We start from the raw sequence: 23,351 nt of genomic DNA, 5'->3' as shown, positions 1-23,351 counted from the left end.
CGTTTCCTGAAACTGAAACCAAGCGGAAACCTACATTACCCAGTATCCATCAGGTTTCCGCAAGAATGGAAACCAAGTTATTTTTGCTGTGAAAGATGAATGTCATTCTTACAAAATGCCGCAGCTGATAAGGCAACCATTTCCCTTAGCCTCGTAATATATTCATAAATGTGAAAAGGGCTAATTTGTCATTTATTCAGAGGGAGCTAATTTGTCATTTCTTGAGATAGTTTGTCCTGTTTACAGGCAATCTCAGGCAGTGATAAGCATCCTTTCTCTGCTGACACAAGAAATAATCATCTCGACTTATATCTGGCTGGTCAGGTGACTGAATGTTGCTGGCTTCCTGGCCAGTCTAACATTAGGACTAAAACCGCAGCAGATGCTGCAGCTATCACTTACCAACACTAAATGATCTTCTACTGACCTGACACCTGCAATCCACCAGTATGTAACAGACTAGTGACAGCAAGGATAAATTAACAAATGGGCTTTATTCTGTTGAAGTTAACAAAGGACAGAATCCATTAACTAGACTTGATGTCAAGATGAAGTGTCAATACAGGATGTTGCACTGGATTCAGACTATACGCATTGCATTGTATTGATTGCATCTGTAACTTCCATCAAACTTCGACACAATAATGCAAGGTGAACAAGGTAATGAATCAAATAGACCATGTTCACCGATTTCATTGTCCAGCATTGGATAGCACCTCCTTCTTCAAACATTGAAACTTGATTCGATTTATAATGCAAGGCTCTGCTTTTATAGTATCATTTACATGTCCATCGTGGCATAATAGTTGACCAGCAAGTGGTGACAAGAAGTCATCGCTAGAATTGTTTCTCTCACGACTCCTTCACAAAATTTACGGTCATCTTGGATCCTTTCAATTTATCCCCAAGCACGTTACCAGCGTTCGAAAGAGTTTTTGGGGTCATAGGGTTCTATCTGTCATTGTGGCCAGGCATGAGCTCATGGTTCCAATATTGTTACGCACTTTCTCAGTAGCCAAACAGTTCATTTTACGACCAGGGCCTCGCTCCTCAAAGCGATCGTAGAGATAAGATGATCGTAACTCCCATACAGTAACACAGACTCACGACTGTCGTAACGCTACGAGGAACGGGGCCCAGCTCTCATTACAGCCGTGTTTCTTTTGAAACTGTCTGGGACGCAGGTGTGTTCTTCACTGGAAACGTTCGCCACTTGAAATCATTATTTACAGCATACAATTAAGTTTCATTCGCATTTGACCCAAACCACTAAACAACAATTTCATATGTTACATATAGCTGAATTGGACCTATCCGCTTCAGAATCCACTACAAGATGCTGCTCCTTGTTAACAAGTGTTTAAACGGTCTAGCCCCCAAGTACCTCTCAGATCTCCTGACACCATATCACCCAACTAGATCACTTCGCTCAAGAGACGAGTCTCTCCTTGAAATACCACAAAGTGGAACTAAATCATATGGTGACAGATTTCACGTGCAGCGTGCCCCGGGTTCTCCACCAGGAGCACAGCCCTTCTGACATTCTGGGTAATGCAGAAGGCTGCAGTGTTGGGGAGCCCTCATATTCTCCGGAAAGTTCTTGGTGGGTTCGACTAGGCAGTGTCTCCTGGGAGAAGTCCAATTCGCTGTCTGGGCTGCGTGTAGAGGGGCGAGGGCCCTGAGCTGATGGTGGGCCTCTACTGCATTTCGATCTCAATCTGTAAAACATAATAATAATAATGAAAGTGAATCTATCAAATGGATTACATCATCTTAATCTATTAACTCGGTTGACGTTATGTTATCTTATACCAACTGCATTGTGGAGATCAGTGGAGAATTCGAAACTGTACTGACAAATCTTTATGTTTTTTTTCCACAGAAACAGAGAATCATATGCAATACCGATCTCGGTCAAACACTTACCTCCAAGACGCTTGCAAATATGGAGACCTCTGCGGGGTACAAAAATACTGTCTGTGGAAAAAACAGATATGAACACAAGGGATCAGTATGGAATAACACCGCTGATGATTGCTGGACAGAAAACAGATATACAAATGTTCTATTTTCTTATCGTTCATGGAGCAAGCATTTCAACCGTGAGTTCTGCGCAGGCGAATATCCTTCATTTGGCATGTGAGAGGGGAAAGATTCAAATTGTGAAGTTTGTACTTCAACAGAACGTGACAGATGTCAACAGTAGAAGAGAGGACGGGTCAACGAAAGCAATAATAGCAGTGCTTGAGGGTCACGAGGAGGTGTTTATTTGCCAGTGAGTAAAGGCGCTGATCTTACTCTTGTCCACCATGCACTCGAGCTAGGAAATACCGACGTGGTTAAATATTTATTCAAACACGGATGGATGCCCACACACAAGAAATACAATATGCTTACACCTGTAATATGCATAACCATTAACGGGAAACTAGATTTGTTTTATTTCTTAGTCAACAAAGGTGCAAATTTGAGTCACGGATCAATCCTGCACATGGTATGCTGTGGTGGGAATATGGACATGATGAAACATGTTCTTGCACAAAACATTGATGTAATAGACAGCCAAAATGGTTGGGGCAGAACAGTAGCAATGGAAGCAGCAAAAGAGGGTCATAGTGAAGTATTCAATCTTCTCCTAGAGGAAGGAGGTAACCTGTCCTTAATAGATGAGGACAACGCTAATGTCATTCATCTGGCATGTGAAGGAGGAAATGTGGATATTGTAAAGAGTACTCTTAGAAAGCACACTGAAATCATAAATGCCACAGACTATTATGGCGTCTCGCCAACAATAAAGGCAGCATGAAAGGGACAGAAAGAGATTTGTTACTTACTTATCAACCAAGCTGCAACTATAAGGAAAAAGGAAGCGCTAGAGTACCACCTTCACTATGCATGTGAAGGCGGTAATGTGGAAATAGTGAAGTATTTCCTAACACAATATAGTGCAGACATTAACAAAGGAGTGAAAAGGAGATGGACACCAGCAAGGTATGCAGTGCTTCATGGGCATATTGAAGTGCTGCATTTGCTTGCAAGAAAACGAGCAGATTTGACATAAGAGAGTAGCGATCTTGATAGTATCCTCAGTTTGGTTATCCTATCAGAACATCCTGAAATAGTGAAACACATAATAAGAGGACATACGGTGGACATCAATAGAGAGAATGACGAGGGCACGACACCTGTCATGATAGCAGCAGAGAAGGCATTTGAAGAGGTGTTTCACTTGCTGGTAAGTAAGGGTGCTAATCTAACAAAGGTATATAAAAACGGGAGAATATACTTCATCATGCTTGTCGAGGAACAGGCGTGGAAATAGTGGAATATATTTTGACTGAGAATATTGTAGCGGATATTAACACGAGAACAAGCTCTGGAAAGACGCATCTAATGATTGCAGCAGCAAGTGGCAACAAGGAAGTATTTGATTTACTTGTGATGAAAGGAGCGTATCTTTCACTACTGGATGAGGATGGCAACAATATTCTTCACTTTGCTTTGAAAGCAGGAAATGCTGAGACAGCTCAGTTTATTCTCTCACACCGCATTCATAGCATAAACAGCAGATGATTCACGGCAGTAATGACTGCGACTCGTTATGGAAATAGAGCCGTGTTTCACTTACTAATAGAAAAAGGAGCAAACGTATCATTCAGTGGTACAAATGGCAAGGGTATTCTTGGTAAAAACATAAACATTGTCATTACAGGTATTAAGCGATTAAGATGCGACATAAATCGGGCAATTAAGACAGTTGAAGAAAGTGATGGCGATAGCCCATTGTATGACCTTTTACGAGAATATAGTTTGACGCGAAATGGGAGTTGGTCTCCCTTTTAGGGTCTGACGGAAGCAGTGAAAGATTAATCCCACCCTCCAGAAATTCTGTCGTGGTCACAGAATGTGTCAAGTTACTTTAAGTAAACAAGATTTTCCCCACTACTTGTTCCCCAAACCTCCATGGCTCTGACACAGCTTCACATGCAGACAGTTAGGGTGTACGACTGTAACTAGCCTGTCAGAGCTGTATACTGAACCACAAAAGAAACGTCACCCTACTAAACATTTTGCCAGATATGTTTCACCTTAATTATAAATATTTTTTTTTTTTATATCTCAGCTAGACCTGGTTGGTTGCCAGTGTTCAAGAACATACGGTTTCAGATTATGTATCTGATACAAAACATATGTCGGCAAAACGCAATTACTAAAGTAATGATAGGACGAGGGTTTTGTGCGTATTTCATGAAAATAACAATGCACGTGCATCCCGAGGTGTCAGAGGAACGTTAGATGTCACAGGCCTTACCGGGGTCCTCGCTGTTTGGCATCGTTGTGCTCGTCTCCAGTGGACCACATATCACTGAAATTGGACTCACCGGAAGTGGCGAACTGTAGTCCTTGATTGTGTCCTTGAAAGAGACTCATGAGGAGGTTCGAGCATAACGGTACTGAGTGCTATTGCTCTCAGTCACAATCTAGTCCCTGTGGTGTGTTCCAGAATATTGGTCCTTCAGGAGGAAAGGGTGTAACATCAGCTCGCTGCATTGATCAAGCGCTCAGACACTTCGTCGTGCCACATTTCGTCAAGGAAGCCACGTCTTCCAGCAGGACAAGACGCGAGCCCATACTGCCAGAACAGCTAGAGACTTTCCCGGTCAACACGGCATGCAAACCAAAGCACCCCCTCTGGAAGAAAGCATGTCAGCAAATGATGCATAGAGTTCTTTGGCAAAAACTTCATTCATATGAAATTCTTTAGAGAGGTGAGATACCGTGGTTTGTGCACATTATCTGTCATCCATTTCAGAACCTCAGTACTGAACGGTCATAACTTGTTCATGAATGTAGCCTTTCCAATTCATTTTTGTTTTCATAACTTGATATAATTGTTGACATAAAGATGATAGGGAGTGAGTATAGTTCTATGCCGCCTTATGCAACAAAGACAAGGTGCAATATCACGGCGGAGGACACCAGAAATGGACATCACACATTGTAGTCGTGTGGGGAATTGAACCCGTGACGTGACGAACGAACGCTTTAACCTCCAGGCCACCCTACCGCTCCATAACCATTATAGACTCCAGCAAGGCCATATACTCCTAATGTATGGTTCTGATAATGAGTAGTGAGTGAGTGAGTATGGTTTTAGGGAGCTGCAGGGGGACACAGTAAATGTACCACACCGCCCCTTGGTTTGATAATGAATGGCAATGAAACGAAGAAAAGTGTGAGTGAGAGAGTGAGTTAAAATTTTACATCGCATCGGCAATATTACAGCCATATAGCGACGAAAACAAGGTAATCAATCCAAAATATCCGTCGACAAAGGACAGTAAAACTAACTAGATTATCACAGATATATTGATGTTAGAACTAGTCATGACATCTAAAATATTTTAACTAGAGAGGACGATACAGTGTATAAAACAGGCTATAGTTCGCCAACAACTGAAGGTAGATCACCATACTAGGGACCGAAGAAAAGTGTGGTGAAAAAAGCGAAACTGCAGATAATTTAAGGCATGTTAAACTTACACGCCTATCTCTTCCGTAACCGTACGTTTAGTCACATCGGCATTACTTCAGTCATACCGTGGCTTAAACAAGTCATACATTATACCTTTATAAAGGGCATAGCTAAAGTCTGGAAACAAAGGACACTAAAACAAACGAATTATTAGAGCTGGAGGTGTAAAACTAGCTTACCGCTTTGAAAACATATCACTATTTGGGACAATATAATATACATGTACACTGTCGGTCTGCAAATCATCAGCAACTGACAAAGATTACCCAACTAGCTACATTTGCGACGTACAGTTACCTACCTGGGTTTGTGAATTACTATTTGCGTCACATAGGCTATATCTTTGCCATATAGAGAGAAGACCGAATCACTTCGTCAATGGATTATAAAGCAACTTGAGTTTTAGAGTGAGAATGTGAGTTTAGTTTTACGCCGCACTCAGCTATATTCCAGCTATATCGCGTCTGTCTGTAAATAATCGAATCTGGACCAGACAATCCAGTGATCAACATCATGAGCATCGATCTGTGCAAATGGGAAAGGTGAAAGCTGCTCCTTGATCAAACTGGCCAGTCACAACCTTGGATCATGCCTAGAACTTTTACGGGGAATTAACACGGGGATCTCCATGCCTTCAAAAACAAACAGGGAGGGATCTGAGGCAAAGCAGATGTAATAGCTCTAAACCTGAAACTAAAAAATGACAATTTTGACGCTGTGATAATATTAAACCATTCGAGACCAACTCGTGTTTTTCCGGGACAAGCGGAATAACCTTTCGTCTTCTTGTTGGAGGTTACAGATAGGGGCGAGTGGTGACGAATGGCATTAAACATGTATAAGACAAAATGTTTTTGATGTCAAGGTCTGCTTTATTGCTTACACAACGCGTCTTGGCTATTCCTTGCCCCTTTGTCAAGTGGATGCTAACTAATGATGATGACTTGATTCGGGGCGCTCCTAGGGGCGCACGCGTTCAGGATCGAGCGCTGACGGGCGTTCGCGGGCGCCCATCGGTTCTGAACACGCCGCTGGGTAACGTTAATAACTGTATGTGGACATGACTCCAGAGAATCCTATTGCTGATCTTAAACCGACGAAACGGGGCAACCTATTTGTCGTGGGTTGCGCCCCTGTGCTTGTGGAAGATTGATTCTGGTGGTTGAGGTCATTAGTTCCAGGAACCTTGATCCTTTGTCCAACACACTACTTCGACCCTTTCTTTACCTAGACGGGTAGTAGAACGGGCCTGGCCGGCTGGTCACGCTGGTCCTGTGCGTAAACTTCTATAACTTTTGTTGACATTTCTCAGCAAAATCAGCGCCGATAAGATAGTGTGTAGTGTATATCGTACCACGTACCACGGTAGACACGAAGCAACCGTTTCCAGGCTGGGCACGACAGTGACAGAGCAAACCAGGAAAATAACACCGGACTTGATTATTCATCTGTCAATGACTGTCACTGGCATGCAGGATGCGCTACGATTTACACGGAATACGTTGAGCTTCAGGAACATCCGGAACATCCCTACTTGGCACTGATAATGATTTTGTCGCAATCTTACGACGAACTTCTCTGATTTTGTATGATTATGGACATGAGAGTGTGGCCTTTGCCCCCTCAGGCCAAGTTTCAGGCAAAGGCATATCGATGTTCATGTTTTAAGCATCGATCTGCATTGCGCCATTACATGTTAGCAACTAGGAAGGTATTTGAGTGATTGAGAATAAGCATTACTGGCTGATAAGTGAAGGAAGTTATGCGCTCTCAAGAACTGTATTTATTACTGTCCCTGTACTTTTTTGGAGGGGTAGCCCAGTACTTCTGGGGTTCGCTCGTAGCCCCGAAAAGGCCACATGGACACTATGTGTGAAGTCCATTTCTTGTTACACCATTGCTTGGGGTGACATTACTTGGATATTGCAAGTTAATATTATTCTAGTTCGCTCGACCATATCGCGCCTTTTCAGTAATCTGTATAATACTCTCAATATTGACCAGGGAGATAAATATTCATTGATCATAATAATATACTGAAAGTAACTGACATAGTGACACAGATGGATTTGGATCACTTTTATCGAACAGATGGAGTCATCAGTTCTCTTTTAGTGACACCTTCACATAAGTTAAGACGCAATTCTCCCCAGTGTAATCTGAAATAGTCTTGTTCTTTTGCGTTCAGTTAAATCACTGTGGTCGCCAAGGTATAATGTGTCAATCGTAACACAAAACATGTAAATAATATCACACTAACGTATCTCTATAACCGTGGAAATTTCTTAAAATCTGTCACATGCATTACTGCGTAGAAGTAAGACTCACTGCCTGCGAGTATCGTGTATGTTTTAACAGGGTTGTCCCCCTTGCATTAGATGATATCCGATGATATACACTAACATCATCAAACATCGCTTTCCAACAATATCATAATTCCAGGTATAAATAAATAGTGGCACAGACGTTAACTTAATTTCGATCGTATTTGCCCGTCAGAATGTCATTGTGTATTTTGAAAAATATAGCATCTCATCATTCGACATATCTACCACAAACTGCACTTTACACAGATCTCATAACAGTAGGCTTCTCATAAGCTTTTGCCCTCGGTGTAGGGAATTGAACTGAGGTACTTTTGATAATAGACTGGTTTGTCTGACCCTCAGTGACGATTGCCAATACACATGTGCACTAGAATGATGTATGACGTTGAAGCAGAGGCTGTTGTTTGTCATAATTTACAATTTAACGGACAAATGTTTAGCCCAGTTGTCCCTGATGGCGTCACCGGTGTTGTATTGTACGAACAGTGTCAGTTTCATTTCTGATATCAAAGTCTATGTTAAAACATGATATGGCATGTGGATATCGGCGATCTGTATTAATTTGGTAGGATAAATGTTGGACAAAAACACAGAAACATACACAGACACACAAACACACACACACACACACGCACACGCACACGCACACGCAAGCACGCACGCACGCACACGCACACACACACACACACATGCTTTCATGGGAATGCTGTATCGTCATTATAGCAAACACGAAATAACATGTGGCCATCTTTGCGAGCAATAGGAGAAAGTGAGTGAGTGAGATTAGTTCAGCAACATTCCAGAAATAAAGATGACGGCCTGTAAATAAGTCCGGACCAGACAATCCAGCTATCAACAGCATAGACATCCATCTTTGCAACTGAAAACCGATGACATGTCTCTGAATGTGTGCGTGTTTGTATCTGAGTATGTGTGCTTGTGTCTCAGTGTCTGTGTGGGTGTGCTTGTGTCTGATTTATGATTTTGTCTGATTGTGTGTTTTTGTGTGTAAAAGTCACGCTAGGTACATTCGGGATTACACTTTCTCAGTAATACACACATTCTAGTATAGTCTTATGTACTGCCATGTGTGGGATTCGACCCCACACTACGGAATTCAACCCAACATATACTAGATTCTCTACATAGCTGAGAAAGTGTAACCCCAAATATAACATATGTCTACATGGAAGCGTTTCACTCCCTACCGAAAGTACTCAATATACCGAACAGTCCTGGTGATGTCCGATTCTGTGACACAACAGCAACTCTACTGATACCCCGTGAGCAGAGAACACTACGTCTGTTTTGTGAAATGTAAGATCATTTTTGACTACTCTACATCTGAGAGTAAATTGGAACACAGCGGAAACAACAAACTGAAATCTGTTCTTGATCTGTGCAAAGTATCACGGTGATATTTTTATGTTTCGATCCTACAACAAAAACACTATGTGAAAACAAATAATTCAGTATGAGATACTAGCACATAAATATCATATGACGACCACGTTCACATGTGGCAATTCTAACAAGAATTATGTTCTTGAAAGGGTGAGAGTGTTCCACTGACTGATGAGGTGTCATAGGACGACTGTATTTAGTGTCATTGAAACATTGTCGTGTAATCATCTAATGCTGCTTTGATACACATTGAGGTTTAGTTTGGATATAATTTTATAAAGGCTTAATTTATAAATTTACTCAAGGCCAGCTGTTTCGTAAACAATGTTCTTAGTACCCCACCATTCCGTCGCCATGATTACAAAAACACACAAACAACAGGCATACATTTCGCCCATCCATATATCCTATTGTCACTTATATACACCCTCCCTTCGAATCCACAAAAAACACACAAACACGCACCACAAAGCACCGCTTCCTGTCTTAAGTCAGGCGAGCAGGGTTCCAGAACTGCTTCCCTGCAGACCGGTATCCCCATCTTTGCTGCATCTATTTATATCATTCAGCAAATTACATTACGTTTCTGTTTCAGTCAGAGTAATTAGTCGTTGAGTCACGTCACGGTAGTTGAAACTCGGGCATAACGCAGGGGGAAATATATAGAATGTACTCATTGAAATTACCACTGGGTGAAAGCATGTCAGAACTAGAATGACTTAGTTCGAATAGTGGTTTCATATGGTGCAGTTACAATATCCTACAATGCGACCCTCCTGGTGGTATTTACTGTCTGTCGGTATTGTCTACAGAATTGTGACCGACACCTGTACCGCGACAGTCCGTAAGTAATCTTAATATACTCTATTACTTTACTCCTTCGTTGTCACGGATATAATCCTCGATGTCACGTGCGTTAACCATGTTCCTGAATAATCATGTCCAATACAATAATGTCCATGCTGAATAGAGGACACTTTCTCTCTCTCTCTCTCTCGTTTTATATTGTATTGTCACATTTTGTTAAAATGTTTAGAGTTCATTACTAATTTTAAATTGAAATCTTTCATAGATATTTAGTTGTTTTACTGTTCTTTGTTGACAAGGTTTTATGTTTACCTTTATTAATTATGACATTAGAACTTGCTTTAATTCACGAAATGAAATTTTGCTTACCTACTCACTTAATAATTGATAAAATTTGTAGTTTAACCGAACGATTGAGATTGTGAGCCGCTCTGTAAAGTATATTTAAACATACCGAAGAATATATGTTATTCTAAAATTTAGCTAAATTGGCTAAACTTGCTGACAGCTAAAGGGATGGTGTAAATCCATAAAGACAAGAGATTTTTTTATTGGTGACAACTACGTTATTGTGAAGGGTCACAAGGTTTCGGAATATTGTCTTACTTCTTCATTCACCTGATGAAGTAGTAAGAACATACTTCGAAATGTCGTCTTTATGTTTCGAAAATCGAAACGTTGTCTTTATGTGTATCACTTCTAAATTCTGGTGTAAATCCAATTTGGACTCATGCGGGGAGCAAATGTATTGCAACTCCTATTGGTCCCTGGTGTGGCGATCAGTCTTCAGTTGTTGGCAATCTATAGCCTATGATTGCACAATCCCATTTAGAAAGTGGTCAAATGTAGTATTTGCTATATTTGGGATTACACTTTCTCAGTACAAAGAACAAATTCATAGTATTTTGGGGGGCTGTCAGCCGCCTAACCAACTCAGCCACCGCGACGTGTCACATTTTGCTAATGTGACTTAAACTATTAACTTACTCACTCATTCTCTCAATAATATGTCTTTACTTCAGGTACTGCAAGCGTCTATGCTCGCCGTGGAGGACCTGTGACTGTGACCTGGGCGATGTCTCCTATAAAGGAGTTCATCGTGAAGAAGGGCTACAGGGTGCTGTTTCAGATAACTGGCAACAATAAAGTGACGATTACTGATAGGGAACTGAGAACCAGGATTAACGTCAACACAGTGTCCTACACACGTGGAACCTTCAGTTTCCATCTGCATAACGTCACCTCCTCTGACGCTGGTCAGTACAGCTGTTACGTGGACTCGTCACATCATGGTAGAACCCAGATAAAACACTGTGGACAAACACTTTATGTTGTAGGTGAGTCTCTTTATAATATTGCCAGATTTACTAGTGTTAATTCAATTGATCAAGGACTGTGTATTATGAAATAATATATTATTATGAAGTAAAATGCGTCCTCCTTATGACATGACCTTTGACAGAAGCATTTAATTAATATCGGTTTCGCTAAGATGATAAACGCCTCTTCACACTTCAATCTTAAGATACCTTAAGATATTAAGATACCTTTCGTAAGTGCATCTTCTTAATATGGTGAATGATATTTCATTTTTATCGCAAACAAATCGTATTATTCCTTCCATGTAATTTTAACCACTTGATTGCCCACTCCGCCTACTGCATTTCGTCGGCTGATATTGGTATTCGTCACTATCTGTTTTGTCAAGCTTTCGTTTCCTAGGTAGTGCTCCTTTGGTTATCATAGAATGTTGCTGGCAACGCACAGGAGTAACAAAGGTAAACGCCTTGCTTAAAATGTAACCTAAATTGGTTGGTAGCATCCCACGATGTACATACCTGTAACTCGACTATTTAGAGTTAATTACTTGCTTTCTAGATTTACATGATCCCCATATCATAACGGAACAAGAATTAAGTAGCAACATCACCCTAAAACTGACCTGTCTCTGTAACCTATGGATCTATCCCGAGAGCTCCCCATCTGTCTCAGTCGTGTGGAAGGAAAACGATGACCGATTGTACAGTGGACAGAGGAATCACATATTGTCTTCTGACATGTGGATCCCTGTGTATGACGGGAGAAAGATAAACTATACGAGTATATTGACTATTCGTGATGGATGGCAGCAAAACGACACATATAAATGCCGTGTTGGAGTACAGAATGTTCAGTCGGAATGGAGTGAGGAGATTTACCCGCTATGTGAGTAGTTTGTACCTGTCTCGGCACCCATGCATTCCTTACTTTTCGAGTAGTAAACACGTGGACTCGTTGTAACTGATGGTACTGAATAACCAAACAGTAGATACATATCTACAGCATTACAGAAACAGTCCTCCTGAGAGGGTACGTAAGTCCCGAAACATTCGATGTAAACATTAACTTACCAGGCTTTTCAAACGTAGTATGCTTGTTGTTTTAATTTTGGCTAACATCTCCAACAATCGCAAGCACCTGAAGGGTTGATATAAATGCAGCTAGGGTCCTTGCAGGTAGGCAATGTACCTTCTGTTGTTGGCGATATATAGCCTATTTTCATATTGTATTGTCTTCTTTAATTGCACTGTTATAGTTTCACATGCTAGTTTTAAGTTCATATCTGTGATAATCTAGTACTCCTACTGCCCTTCGATTGCAGGATTTTACGTTCTCAGTTTATTAATTTTCTATATGGATATAAATTAAATGTTCTCGTCACAATATGACTGCAATATTGCCGATGTGAAACTAAATATTAACTCACTCGCTCATTGTACAAACAAATATGTCCTTCACAGACTGGTCTGATGACAACACGAACTTCACCGTGGTGCCAGAAGGAGATGATGCCATGATGACATGGAGGATGCCCTCACTAGACAGCGAGTCCTACATCACGTCTCCCTCGGGTCCATATCTGATGTGGAAGCTGTCTGATAGGTGGAATGTCGGGGACACCTACATCTCTCGACTTGAGATCAGGGGAACTCGTCCTTCATCTGAATCTGCCATTGTACGTATACTGCTTCACAATGTCACCGGACGTGATGCAGGCAAATACCTCTGTACCAGCGGAAATCACCTCGTTCCCAAGTGTGGACACACCCTCATTGTCTCCCGTGAGTATTTGCACATACTGGCAGTCAGTTTTATCAAGTGTTCTTTGAGAACATGTTTCGGTGACGCCATGACAACATGTAAGATTCCGGAAAAAATGACAACTAGGTGCCATATGGATGAGCACTAGGCTTTTCATCTTAAGAAACACATGTTTGATTGACTATACATATGAATGAGCACTAGGCTTTTCATCTTAAGAAACACATGTTTGAGGGACTATACATATGAATGAGCACTAGGCTTTTCATCTTAAGAAACACATGTTTGAGGGACTATACATATGAATGAGCACTAGGCTTTTCATCTTAAGAAACACATGTTTGAGGGACTATACATATGAATGAGCACTCGGCTTTTCATCTTAAGAAACACATGTTTGAGGGACTATACATATGAATGAGCACTAGGCTTTTCATCTTAAGAAACACATGTTTGAGGGACTATACATATGAATGAGCACTCGGCTTTTCATCTTAAGAAACACATGTTTGAGGGACTATACATATGAATGAGCACTCGGCTTTTCATCTTAAGAAACACATGTTTGAGGGACTATACATATGAATGAGCACTAGGCTTTTCATCTTAAGAAACACATGTTTGAGGGACTATACATATGAATGAGCACTCGGCTTTTCATCTTAAGAAACACATGTTTGAGGGACTATACATATGAATGAGCACTAGGCTTTTCATCTTAAGAAACACATGTTTGAGGGACTATACATATGAATGAGCACTCGGCTTTTCATCTTAAGAAACACATGTTTGATTGACTATACATATGAATGAGCGCTAGGCTTTTCATCTTAAGAAACACATGTTTGATTGACTATACATATGAATGAGCACTAGGCTTTTCATCTTAAGAAACACATGTTTGAGGGACTATACATATGAATGAGCACTAGGCTTTTCATCTTAAGAAACACATGTTTGAGGGACTATACATATGAATGAGCACTCGGCTTTTCATCTTAAGAAACACATGTTTGAGGGACTATACATATGAATGAGCACTAGGCTTTTCATCTTAAGAAACACATGTTTGAGGGACTATACATATGAATGAGCACTCGGCTTTTCATCTTAAGAAACACATGTTTGAGGGACTATACATATGAATGAGCACTCGGCTTTTCATCTTAAGAAACACATGTTTGAGGGACTATACATATGAATGAGCACTAGGCTTTTCATCTTAAGAAACACATGTTTGAGGGACTATACATATGAATGAGCACTCGGCTTTTCATCTTAAGAAACACATGTTTGAGGGACTATACATATGAATGAGCACTCGGCTTTTCATCTTAAGAAACACATGTTTGAGGGACTATACATATGAATGAGCACTCGGCTTTTCATCTTAAGAAACACATGTTTGAGGGACTATACATATGAATGAGCACTAGGCTTTTCATCTTAAGAAACACGTGTTTGAGGGACTATACATATGAATGAGCACTCGGCTTTTCATCTTAAGAAACACATGTTTGAGAGACTATACATATGAATGAGCACTAGGCTTTTCATCTTAAGAAACACATGTTTGATTGACTATACATATGAATGAGCACTAGGCTTTTCATCTTAAGAAACACATGTTTGAGGGACTATACATATGAATGAGCACTAGGCTTTTCATCTTAAGAAACACATGTTTGAGAGACTATACATATGAATGAGCACTCGGCTTTTCATCTTAAGAAACACATGTTTGAGGGACTATACATATGAATGTTTTGAAATACTGTTTCTGTTTCTTAAACTTGAGCTAATCACAACGTGGACGTGGACTAAAACAGCATAACCACATTAAAACTGGGTACAATGGCATCTTGGCTCAACTAATCACATATCCATCAGTGTTCAACATGAGATTGCAGATAAATTTGTTTCTCTTTGAAATGCGGTTGAGATCTTCAAGGCATCATAATGTTCTTGTTGCACGATCGTCTTTCTTATATATTCCTTCGCAAACACAGTTTACTCTTCGTTGAAGGGAAGCCAGTAAAACCCACTATCTTCGCCACCCATCAGTACCAGTCTGTATCACTGACATGTTCCTCCACATCCCGTAGTCTTCCCCAGGACCACAACCTGACCATGACCTACAGCTGGAGGAGAGACAACACGAGGCTTGTGGGAGGAGGGAAGTACCAGATATCAGGCTCCACTTTAACAATCTTTGATGCCAGGGAAAAAGACAATGGATACTATTCCTGCCAGAGTACAGAGATAGATGAACAGGCATCAGAATGGAGCATGCAGTTTCAACTGAATGTTGAACCACGTAGGTTTTCAGTCTCACACGTTGGTGTTACTTTTGGTTAGCTTGTAGAGGTATATAGAGGTATGAAATGCACATAAATGTCGGTCACAAACTTTTGTCACAGATAACATATCCTAACAGTCCTTTTACATTTACCTTAAGTGAATTCACAATCTTCAAGGTTGCCAACTATGGCTTGTTGAAGGGTCATCAGTTTTGCAATAGGCGCTATTGACCATAAGCACAGAACAGAGGATCAACTATGCTGAAAAAGTAATTTTACAAATTAATGCTAATTATTCTGCATACTATTTTGATATATGTACATATGTCACAATGTGTCACAATGTACATGTGTACCAATTGTTTTGAAATATTTTAAATGACAAGATCTGCATTCTTTGGATATGGAATTTAATTTGCTATTCAGGCTACGCTATCAGTTTCTTTTCACTTTTTTTGTTTCGCAGGGCGCAACGATACTATCACAGGTACACGTGAGTTGTTTTCAGATTTGATTTGAAAACTGAGAGTCGAAAATAACAAACTCTTCATAAATGTATTCACTCCAGGCAATCAATATAGAAGTTGTCGCACTTGATCAGATGTCAGTTTTGTGCTTGATGTTATTTCTCCTTCACCACAAAATGGACCCTGGTTCGTAGAAAATGCCTAATCCGTTCAGGAACACATTACAAATATTGAGCTCAAACTCAGATTAACTGATATTTAAAATATTCATACTTTTGGGTGATTCACATATGGGCCACTCGGCCATCTGTAAAGAATCCCTTTCGAACTACAGTTTACATATATCTTGCTTTGAATTACGGTTGATATTTACCAAACAATCATATATTCATTCGTATTCATATGATATACGTATACGGAATTCCTGAAATCACATTATGACTTCTTTAATCTCTAATCTGTCGTCAGACTGACGATTACACTGCCACAATGGGTCCTGCTTTGTTATCGTAAACTTAATCTATTTGATACAATACCCACGTGTGTTTCAGATATGACTTTACCTGCACTTGGCACTATCATTGGCTGTTCAATAGCGGCTATCAGCCTGCTCGTTGCTGCTGTTGTGATACTTGTTAGACAGAAAGATGCAAGAGGTATATTTTCAGAGTTATATAATAAAGCACAATACGGGTCGTAACTGTGTAATTAAAAGAACGCTCATCACAAATACACGGTCAGATAAATGACCACTATTTATCAGGTAGTTTTAGCGCAGTCGCTCCAGTACAGCGACTTTTGACTGTACTTTGAACACGTTTGGTGAGGTAGAAGTCATCGCTATGACGACTGTAATAGTCTGGAGTTACACTGGTGACCCTCTGACACACCACAGTGTAACATGGATAGCCCTGGGAACACGATGGGAGTCATATGTTTCTTATATTATAAGAGTGAGTGAGTGAGTGAGGCAGTTCGTAAATAATCGAGTTTGGAACAGACAATCGAGTGATCAACAGCATGAGCATCGATCTGCGCAATTGGGAACCGATGGCAGCCAAGTAAGCGGGCCTGACCACCCGATCTCGTTAGTCGCCTCTTACGACAAGCACAGTCGTGGCAAGTTTTAGTTTTGTGACAAGCTTGAGTTGCTCAAGATACTCTATCTCGGGTCTTCACGGGTGGTGTTATGTGAAATCAGTGTTCAATGGTGTATTATATCATGAAGCTCCAGGCAGGGTAACAACAGTGTCTCCCCGACAGGCACTCCATCTGCAATGCCGTGGGGACGATTGGCCGAATAATATATATTTGCCAAAGATGAACTTAATAACAACAGATTTTTGTGTGTGTTTTCTTGCAGAATGCTGGATACTGAATAACAAAAGAAACGTACTTTATGACAAATCATTTTGTTCGAAAATGCGTCTGTTTTGCTGTTTATCGTACATTGTGTCGTCCTCTTTTAAAGTGAATGAATAACGTCTTAGGTGTGTGTATCATTACTCTGGTTTCGTCACTGTGGGGACATCATCAGTTATGGTAATGACACATTGAGGCCCTGTACTGAACCGATAGGCTGTGACCAGCAAGTGATTTGGCCAGTTTTCTGCGCCGGTCAAAATTGGGAAAAGAATAGCAGCCCTTACCGGCAGTTCGTTATGGTCACTGAAAACCTGTACATGATGGTGCATATTGAAAGAGTACTGGTCCATTAAATTAGTATGAAAGTCCCTGTAGTGGTATCAGTCTTTTTCAGCACTATTTGTTACTTTGAATGTCTGTTATTAAAGCTGCATTCAGCAATATTTCAGCTATATGGCGGCGGTCTGCAAACAATCGAGTCTGGACCGGACAATCGTGTGATCAACAGCGTGATCATTGCCAAACATTTGGATACGATGGCATGCTTTGACCAAGACAGCGAGCCTGACCACCAGATCCCTTCAGTCGCCTCTTACGACAAGCATGGGCTACTGACGACCAACTCTTACCCGGATCTTCACGGGTCAGTTCTGTTTGGCCAAGTGGTGAAAATTCATCACAGTGCGGTGCATGACATACACGCTAAGTTGCAAGGTTGTACAAAGAGCGCTAGAGTGACCTGATTAAGCTAGGGGACCCTAGAGCCTCCCACCAAAGTGACTGGTTCATCACACGGGTGACGCTTACTGATATCAAATATATAGTTAATATCAATATGAGCTAGGTTATCGGAAATGTTTAAAATTAGTTCATGTATAATATTAATCAGTGTATGTTGTTATATGATAAGACTACATCCACAGGTTTCAGAGTTGTTTGACTCCAACCGAGAATACAGATATTTCACTACAAGACTTGACCGACCCTGATTATGACGTCATTGATGAAACGTGTACAGTACTCTCAGAAACCGCTGAAGGGCAGAAAGTAGACCGTACCAATTGCTCGTTGTCTCAGACGCCCAGGTCCGTTACCCTCAATCTGGAACTCCTCTTAAACAAGACGCATCGCACAGGAGATTCGGTTCACGCTGAAGCAGAGCTTCCTGAACACTCAGACATTGCAGTACATCAGAGAGGAATGGCACAGGGATGTCCAGAAGATGGAAGGCTGTCTGCCAATGAATGCGGCGTGGTGGTACAGAAACTTGAGTCTGCTCGCCGGGATAAAGGAGGAAAAGGAGGCACGATTTCACCTGGACCTGGATGGGTTACCTCGCCTGTAGATGCTCACTCGGGGACAGTGCTGAGAATCATGTCTGATTTAGACAATATTATCGCTGAAACAATGACCATACTCAATCAAATTGAGGGGAAACATACCAGTACAGTGAGATATCAAAGGAGAGAATGTTGAATCCCAGTACCTGAAATCAATATCTGAGAGCGGTGATACGATTGAGAGACAACATGATAGATGTTTTGAGTACAGCAAAGGACCACCCTTAAATGAATGTGTTAATGCACCCGAAATAGAACTCCTTCGCAATGATGGATATGAAAGTTTCCCAGCGCAAGGTTAGGAAGACGACTATACTGTATTATAACTAAACCGCAGCTGTTTGAATTGACTAAATCTGGAAGTGATCCATCTTTATCTTGTGTAACACGTGTACCCTGATCACCTCTAAACACCCATCCACCCACTCGGATTCTGACCGATTAGGTGCGGACCAAGTGGTCCTCTCGGGGACGGCGCCTGGGAGTTTCCACAGAAACAACTGTTTTTCAAGTTTTCTCTGTGTACTTATCTGCAGTTCAGATAACTCGTTGCTCCGTATGGGTATTCAGCAGTGTGTACTGTATGCATAACCTGGACTCATTACAGAGAGCCTCTTTGTCAAATGATAGACTCCGTCTGCTGTTGGTGTTTGATGTTTCTTTACATATTTGTCAACTTTAGCCAGGTTGAGAACAATACATTTGTGTACTTATGAATTATTCATTCAGATTATATCGCAATAATCGTTAATGCAAAGACCCGTGAAGGTCCCGGGGTAGAATAGGCTTTCAGCAACCCATGCTTGCCATAAAAGGCGACTTCGCTTGTCGTAAGAGGCGACTAACGGGATCGGGTGGTCAGACTCGCTGACTTGGTTGACACATGTCATCGGTTTCCAATTGTGCATATCGATGCTCATGTTGTTGGTCACTGGATTGTCTGGTCCAGACTCGATTATTTACAGACCGCCGCCATATAGCTGGAATATTGCTGAGTGCGGCGTAATATTAAACTCACTCACTCACGTTAATGCAAAGCTATTACTTAAGGTTTATATTTTATGTTCACATACAACTGTTGAGCCACATCGTCCCCTGAACACTGTTTATAATGAAGCTGTATGTAGAATAAAACTGTCATTTAACCTCGAAAGATTTTTTTGTTTATTGGCTAACAAGGAAAATTCATAAAAATATTTCTGCACACTACATTCACGTGTGATTTGTTGCTTCAAAGTCCTATAAATACGTGAATACTGAATCGAGTGTTGATCGTTGATTGCTGTTTGCTGTGAAAATAACTTCCTGTGGGAGTTGATCAGAAGAGTCCCCAAGCTTGCGTAAAGGCTGTATGCCTGACTAAGGCTTATACTGTGTCTTGCCTGGTCATACTGTCCGAGACTTGCACGTCCATAAAAGCAATCTGTGTATGATATTGCCATAATAGTCTTTGCGTCTGTACCCGACAAAAGTGGAAACAATTCACCACATACAGTCAAGCGGTTGCTTGTATTTGTCAAACGTGGATGGCATATCTGTCATTTTCATGCTGATACAGAGGTTTGTTGACAAGCATTTGGAATTTATTATGTCAAAACAGTTGAAGTGATCTCTCTAGCATTTCTTACACGCTGGCACAGACCAAATACAGTCTGCTTGTTCTTTCGTTTTGTTGGTGTATGTCAATGTGGTATATATTTAGTGTGCACGTTCGTTTTCGTCATTTTCCTTTCTGAAAGCGGATACAACAGTCATGAGCGAGGGTGCTGACTATTTGATCAAATGTCGCGTGTCAGTGTTTGGTTTCCTTGTTACAGGTCTGGGTGTATGAAAAGCTTCGAAATAGATTTGAAACATTATGCTCATTTCATGCTGCATGCCGTTACTTGATGGAAGCTGTAAAACTGGACACGTACACAAATAGACAATGCACATCATACACTCACGCACACATCGATCTAATACACACACGTACACACGCACATATTCACACACACGCACACGCACGCACACACACGCACGCACGCACACACACACTTCCTCTCTCACACACACCATGGTCCGTAGTACGGTGATCTACCTTCAGTTGTTGGCAATCTATAGCCTGATTTTATATTGCATTGTCCGAATAGTGATATTAGTTTTAACTTTTCACGCTAGTTTTAATCCCATTTGTGATATTCTAGTTGTTTTACTGTCCTTCGTTGACATGTTTTTATAGTAGACATATATTTCATTTCAATATGTAATTTTCTCGTCACGATATGGCTGAGATATTGCCGATGTTACGTTAAACTCACTCACTCACTCTCTCACACACGCATACACACACAAACTTGCACATAGTGTTCCAGTCAATCTAAGGTTCACTGAGTACATTTGACCAGCATGTGTGGTCTGTTTGCAGTGAAAACTTACCGATGAATTTCACAAAATGTTAAACCAAATAATCTGAAGTTAAACTTTCAACGTGCAAGGGAAAATTATGAGGTTTTAAGTCTTAAGTCTCAGAATTATATTTAACTTATTATTGGTTTGTATTACACTTTATTTGATTGTAATATCACTATATTCCTTTTGTGATTTTATTGAAAGTGAAATTCATCGATACTTTTTCGCTGCATACAAACTACAGAAACAGAGACGAATATGAGATTTATGACAATTACTTTACAAACAGAAATCATTTTCCAATAAAGGAAGGTTTTCACTAAACCCAATTCATACAGTTTCCTCGTGTGCCCCGCAGTGCGAACTTTACCGAAGCCCGGTATGAATGTATCTGTTACAGCGTTGATATCAAAATCATGGTGTGGTTTCAAACAAGTTTCAGAAGTACTGTCATCTGCCGTATAGTGAGGTCCCTTTTTGTTTCCGTAGAGAATGTTCAGAAACAATGTTGGTTTTCACGGAACTAGGTAGGTTTATTTTGGAGTATGAGTAACCGCGTACATCAGACTATAACGGGCACGTATTTATAGGAACAACACAGGCGGGTGGAAACAAGAGGTCAATAATAATTGAGATTTATCACACCGGTTTAGTTATGTACAATATTTTGTTGATATGATCACAATTCCACCTAAAGAATGATGTACGCTTGATGTTTAAGCAGCGTGTATACTCCCTTCAAACAACACGTGACAAATATTTCTTTGAGGAAGTGAACTGTGCAGTCATTCTCAGTTACAGATATACAGCCCCGCAGTGATATGTGAGAATCGGAAAAAGAAGGAAACAACCTTCTAGGGTTAGACGGATCTGGGATGACAACTGGTTCAGATTCAGATTCAGATTATTCGGTATAAAGGCCAACGGCCCATGTACAACATAATACAAAAAATATCATCATAATGACAGATGGGAATTCCTGAGTAATAGAGCTTCTTCAATATAACTTGCAATGTTCAACATAATGTTTATCTTATTGCATGTTACAAGAGTTTTAAACGTAAACATCGTGGGTGGATTACAATAATATCCTGGGATGTATTTTGATCTGAGATGGTGATACAGTGGACATTTTAGAAGGAAGTGGTATTCATCTTCTATACAACCTACCACACAAGATGTACATAATCTATTACCGCGGACGATGCCGCACCGTCTACCAATATTGACCATTAAAGGGAGCTTACATAGACGTAATAGACATAAAAGCCTTCTGTATTCTCTTTCTGGGATAGCATACAAATAATATTCAAGTGACAATAGAGATTTATAGTCTTTATAAGTACATGATTTACTGGAATCACAAATTCTAGAGTACCAATTTTGTTGATGACAGTCTCTAGACAAAAGCATTGAGAAACATGTTTTTATGCCCACTTCGTGTGTGATCCACACTAAACCGAAGCCATAACTAAATCGTAGGTTTTTTATCTTTGATGCCCAAGTGATACGATTACATTCATCTAATGATTTACATAATAAATAAGATTGTTTTGGACATCTAACAATTGGCATTGCTACCAATTTAACCAATACGTAATACATCGTTTATGGTAGTCAATGAACAGACCATGTCGACCACATTCACCCGAAGCAGCATCATTTGGGACGTAATACCTAAAACATGTTTACAAAATGTAATGTGGAAACGTTCAACACACTCAGTTTTGGAGAAACCCCATATTTCACTGGAATAAAGTAAAATTGGTTTTATCTGTGTGTCAAAGATCTTAAACAAAACAGTGAGAGATGATCTTTAACTTATACTGTAACTGTTTGACTGAAAATAAGGCCTTATTGGCTTTCTGAACAAGTACATTGATTGCCTTGGACCAGCATAGTCTGTTAGAAAATACAGTTCCTGGATAATTATAGTACGTTGATATTTTAACCTGATCACTTCCAAACATCTATTTTTCTGTTCCCCTCAGCTTACCCCCGTTTCTATACACTAATATCTCTGTCTTATCTAAATTAACATTCAATCCCCATTTAATACTATACTGTTTAAGTACATCTAGTTTTCTCTGCAAGCCAACAACACTATCATTAAAAAGACAGAAGTCATCGGCGTAAAATAACAACAATATATCCATAAATTCTTGACCTACAAAAATAACCCTAACATTAGATTCATGCAACATATTTTCAAGTTCTACCACAAATAATGAGAAAAGCAAAGGACTGAGCACACATCCCTGTTTCACGCCGCTCAGTGTATCAAAATAATTAGATATTGAAGAATTTGTTATTTTAACAGCAGACTTTACATT

The 23,351-nt window shown here is 40.3% G+C and overlaps 1 protein-coding gene across 1 annotated transcript; it reads left to right on the top strand.

The window, feature by feature from the left end:
- The first annotated feature begins 9,956 nt into the window (after positions 1 to 9,956).
- LOC137282600 (uncharacterized) lies at positions 9,957 to 19,780 on the top strand. The gene is made up of 8 exons (XM_067814410.1): positions 9,957 to 10,111; positions 11,097 to 11,411; positions 11,953 to 12,279; positions 12,855 to 13,175; positions 15,182 to 15,472; positions 15,922 to 15,948; positions 16,474 to 16,578; positions 18,198 to 19,780. The coding sequence occupies exons 1-8, from the start codon at positions 10,009 to 10,011 to the stop codon at positions 18,761 to 18,763; spliced, it is 2,055 nt and encodes a 684-aa protein (XP_067670511.1). The 5' UTR covers positions 9,957 to 10,008; the 3' UTR covers positions 18,764 to 19,780.
- Positions 19,781 to 23,351: the final 3,571 nt, after the last annotated feature.

Source organism: Haliotis asinina, chromosome 1, assembly GCF_037392515.1.
Source record: "Haliotis asinina isolate JCU_RB_2024 chromosome 1, JCU_Hal_asi_v2, whole genome shotgun sequence".
Classification (NCBI taxonomy): Eukaryota; Metazoa; Mollusca; class Gastropoda; order Lepetellida; family Haliotidae; genus Haliotis; species Haliotis asinina.
The sequence above is the reverse complement of the archived record's forward strand: the minus strand, read 5'-3'. Positions and strand labels throughout refer to the sequence as shown.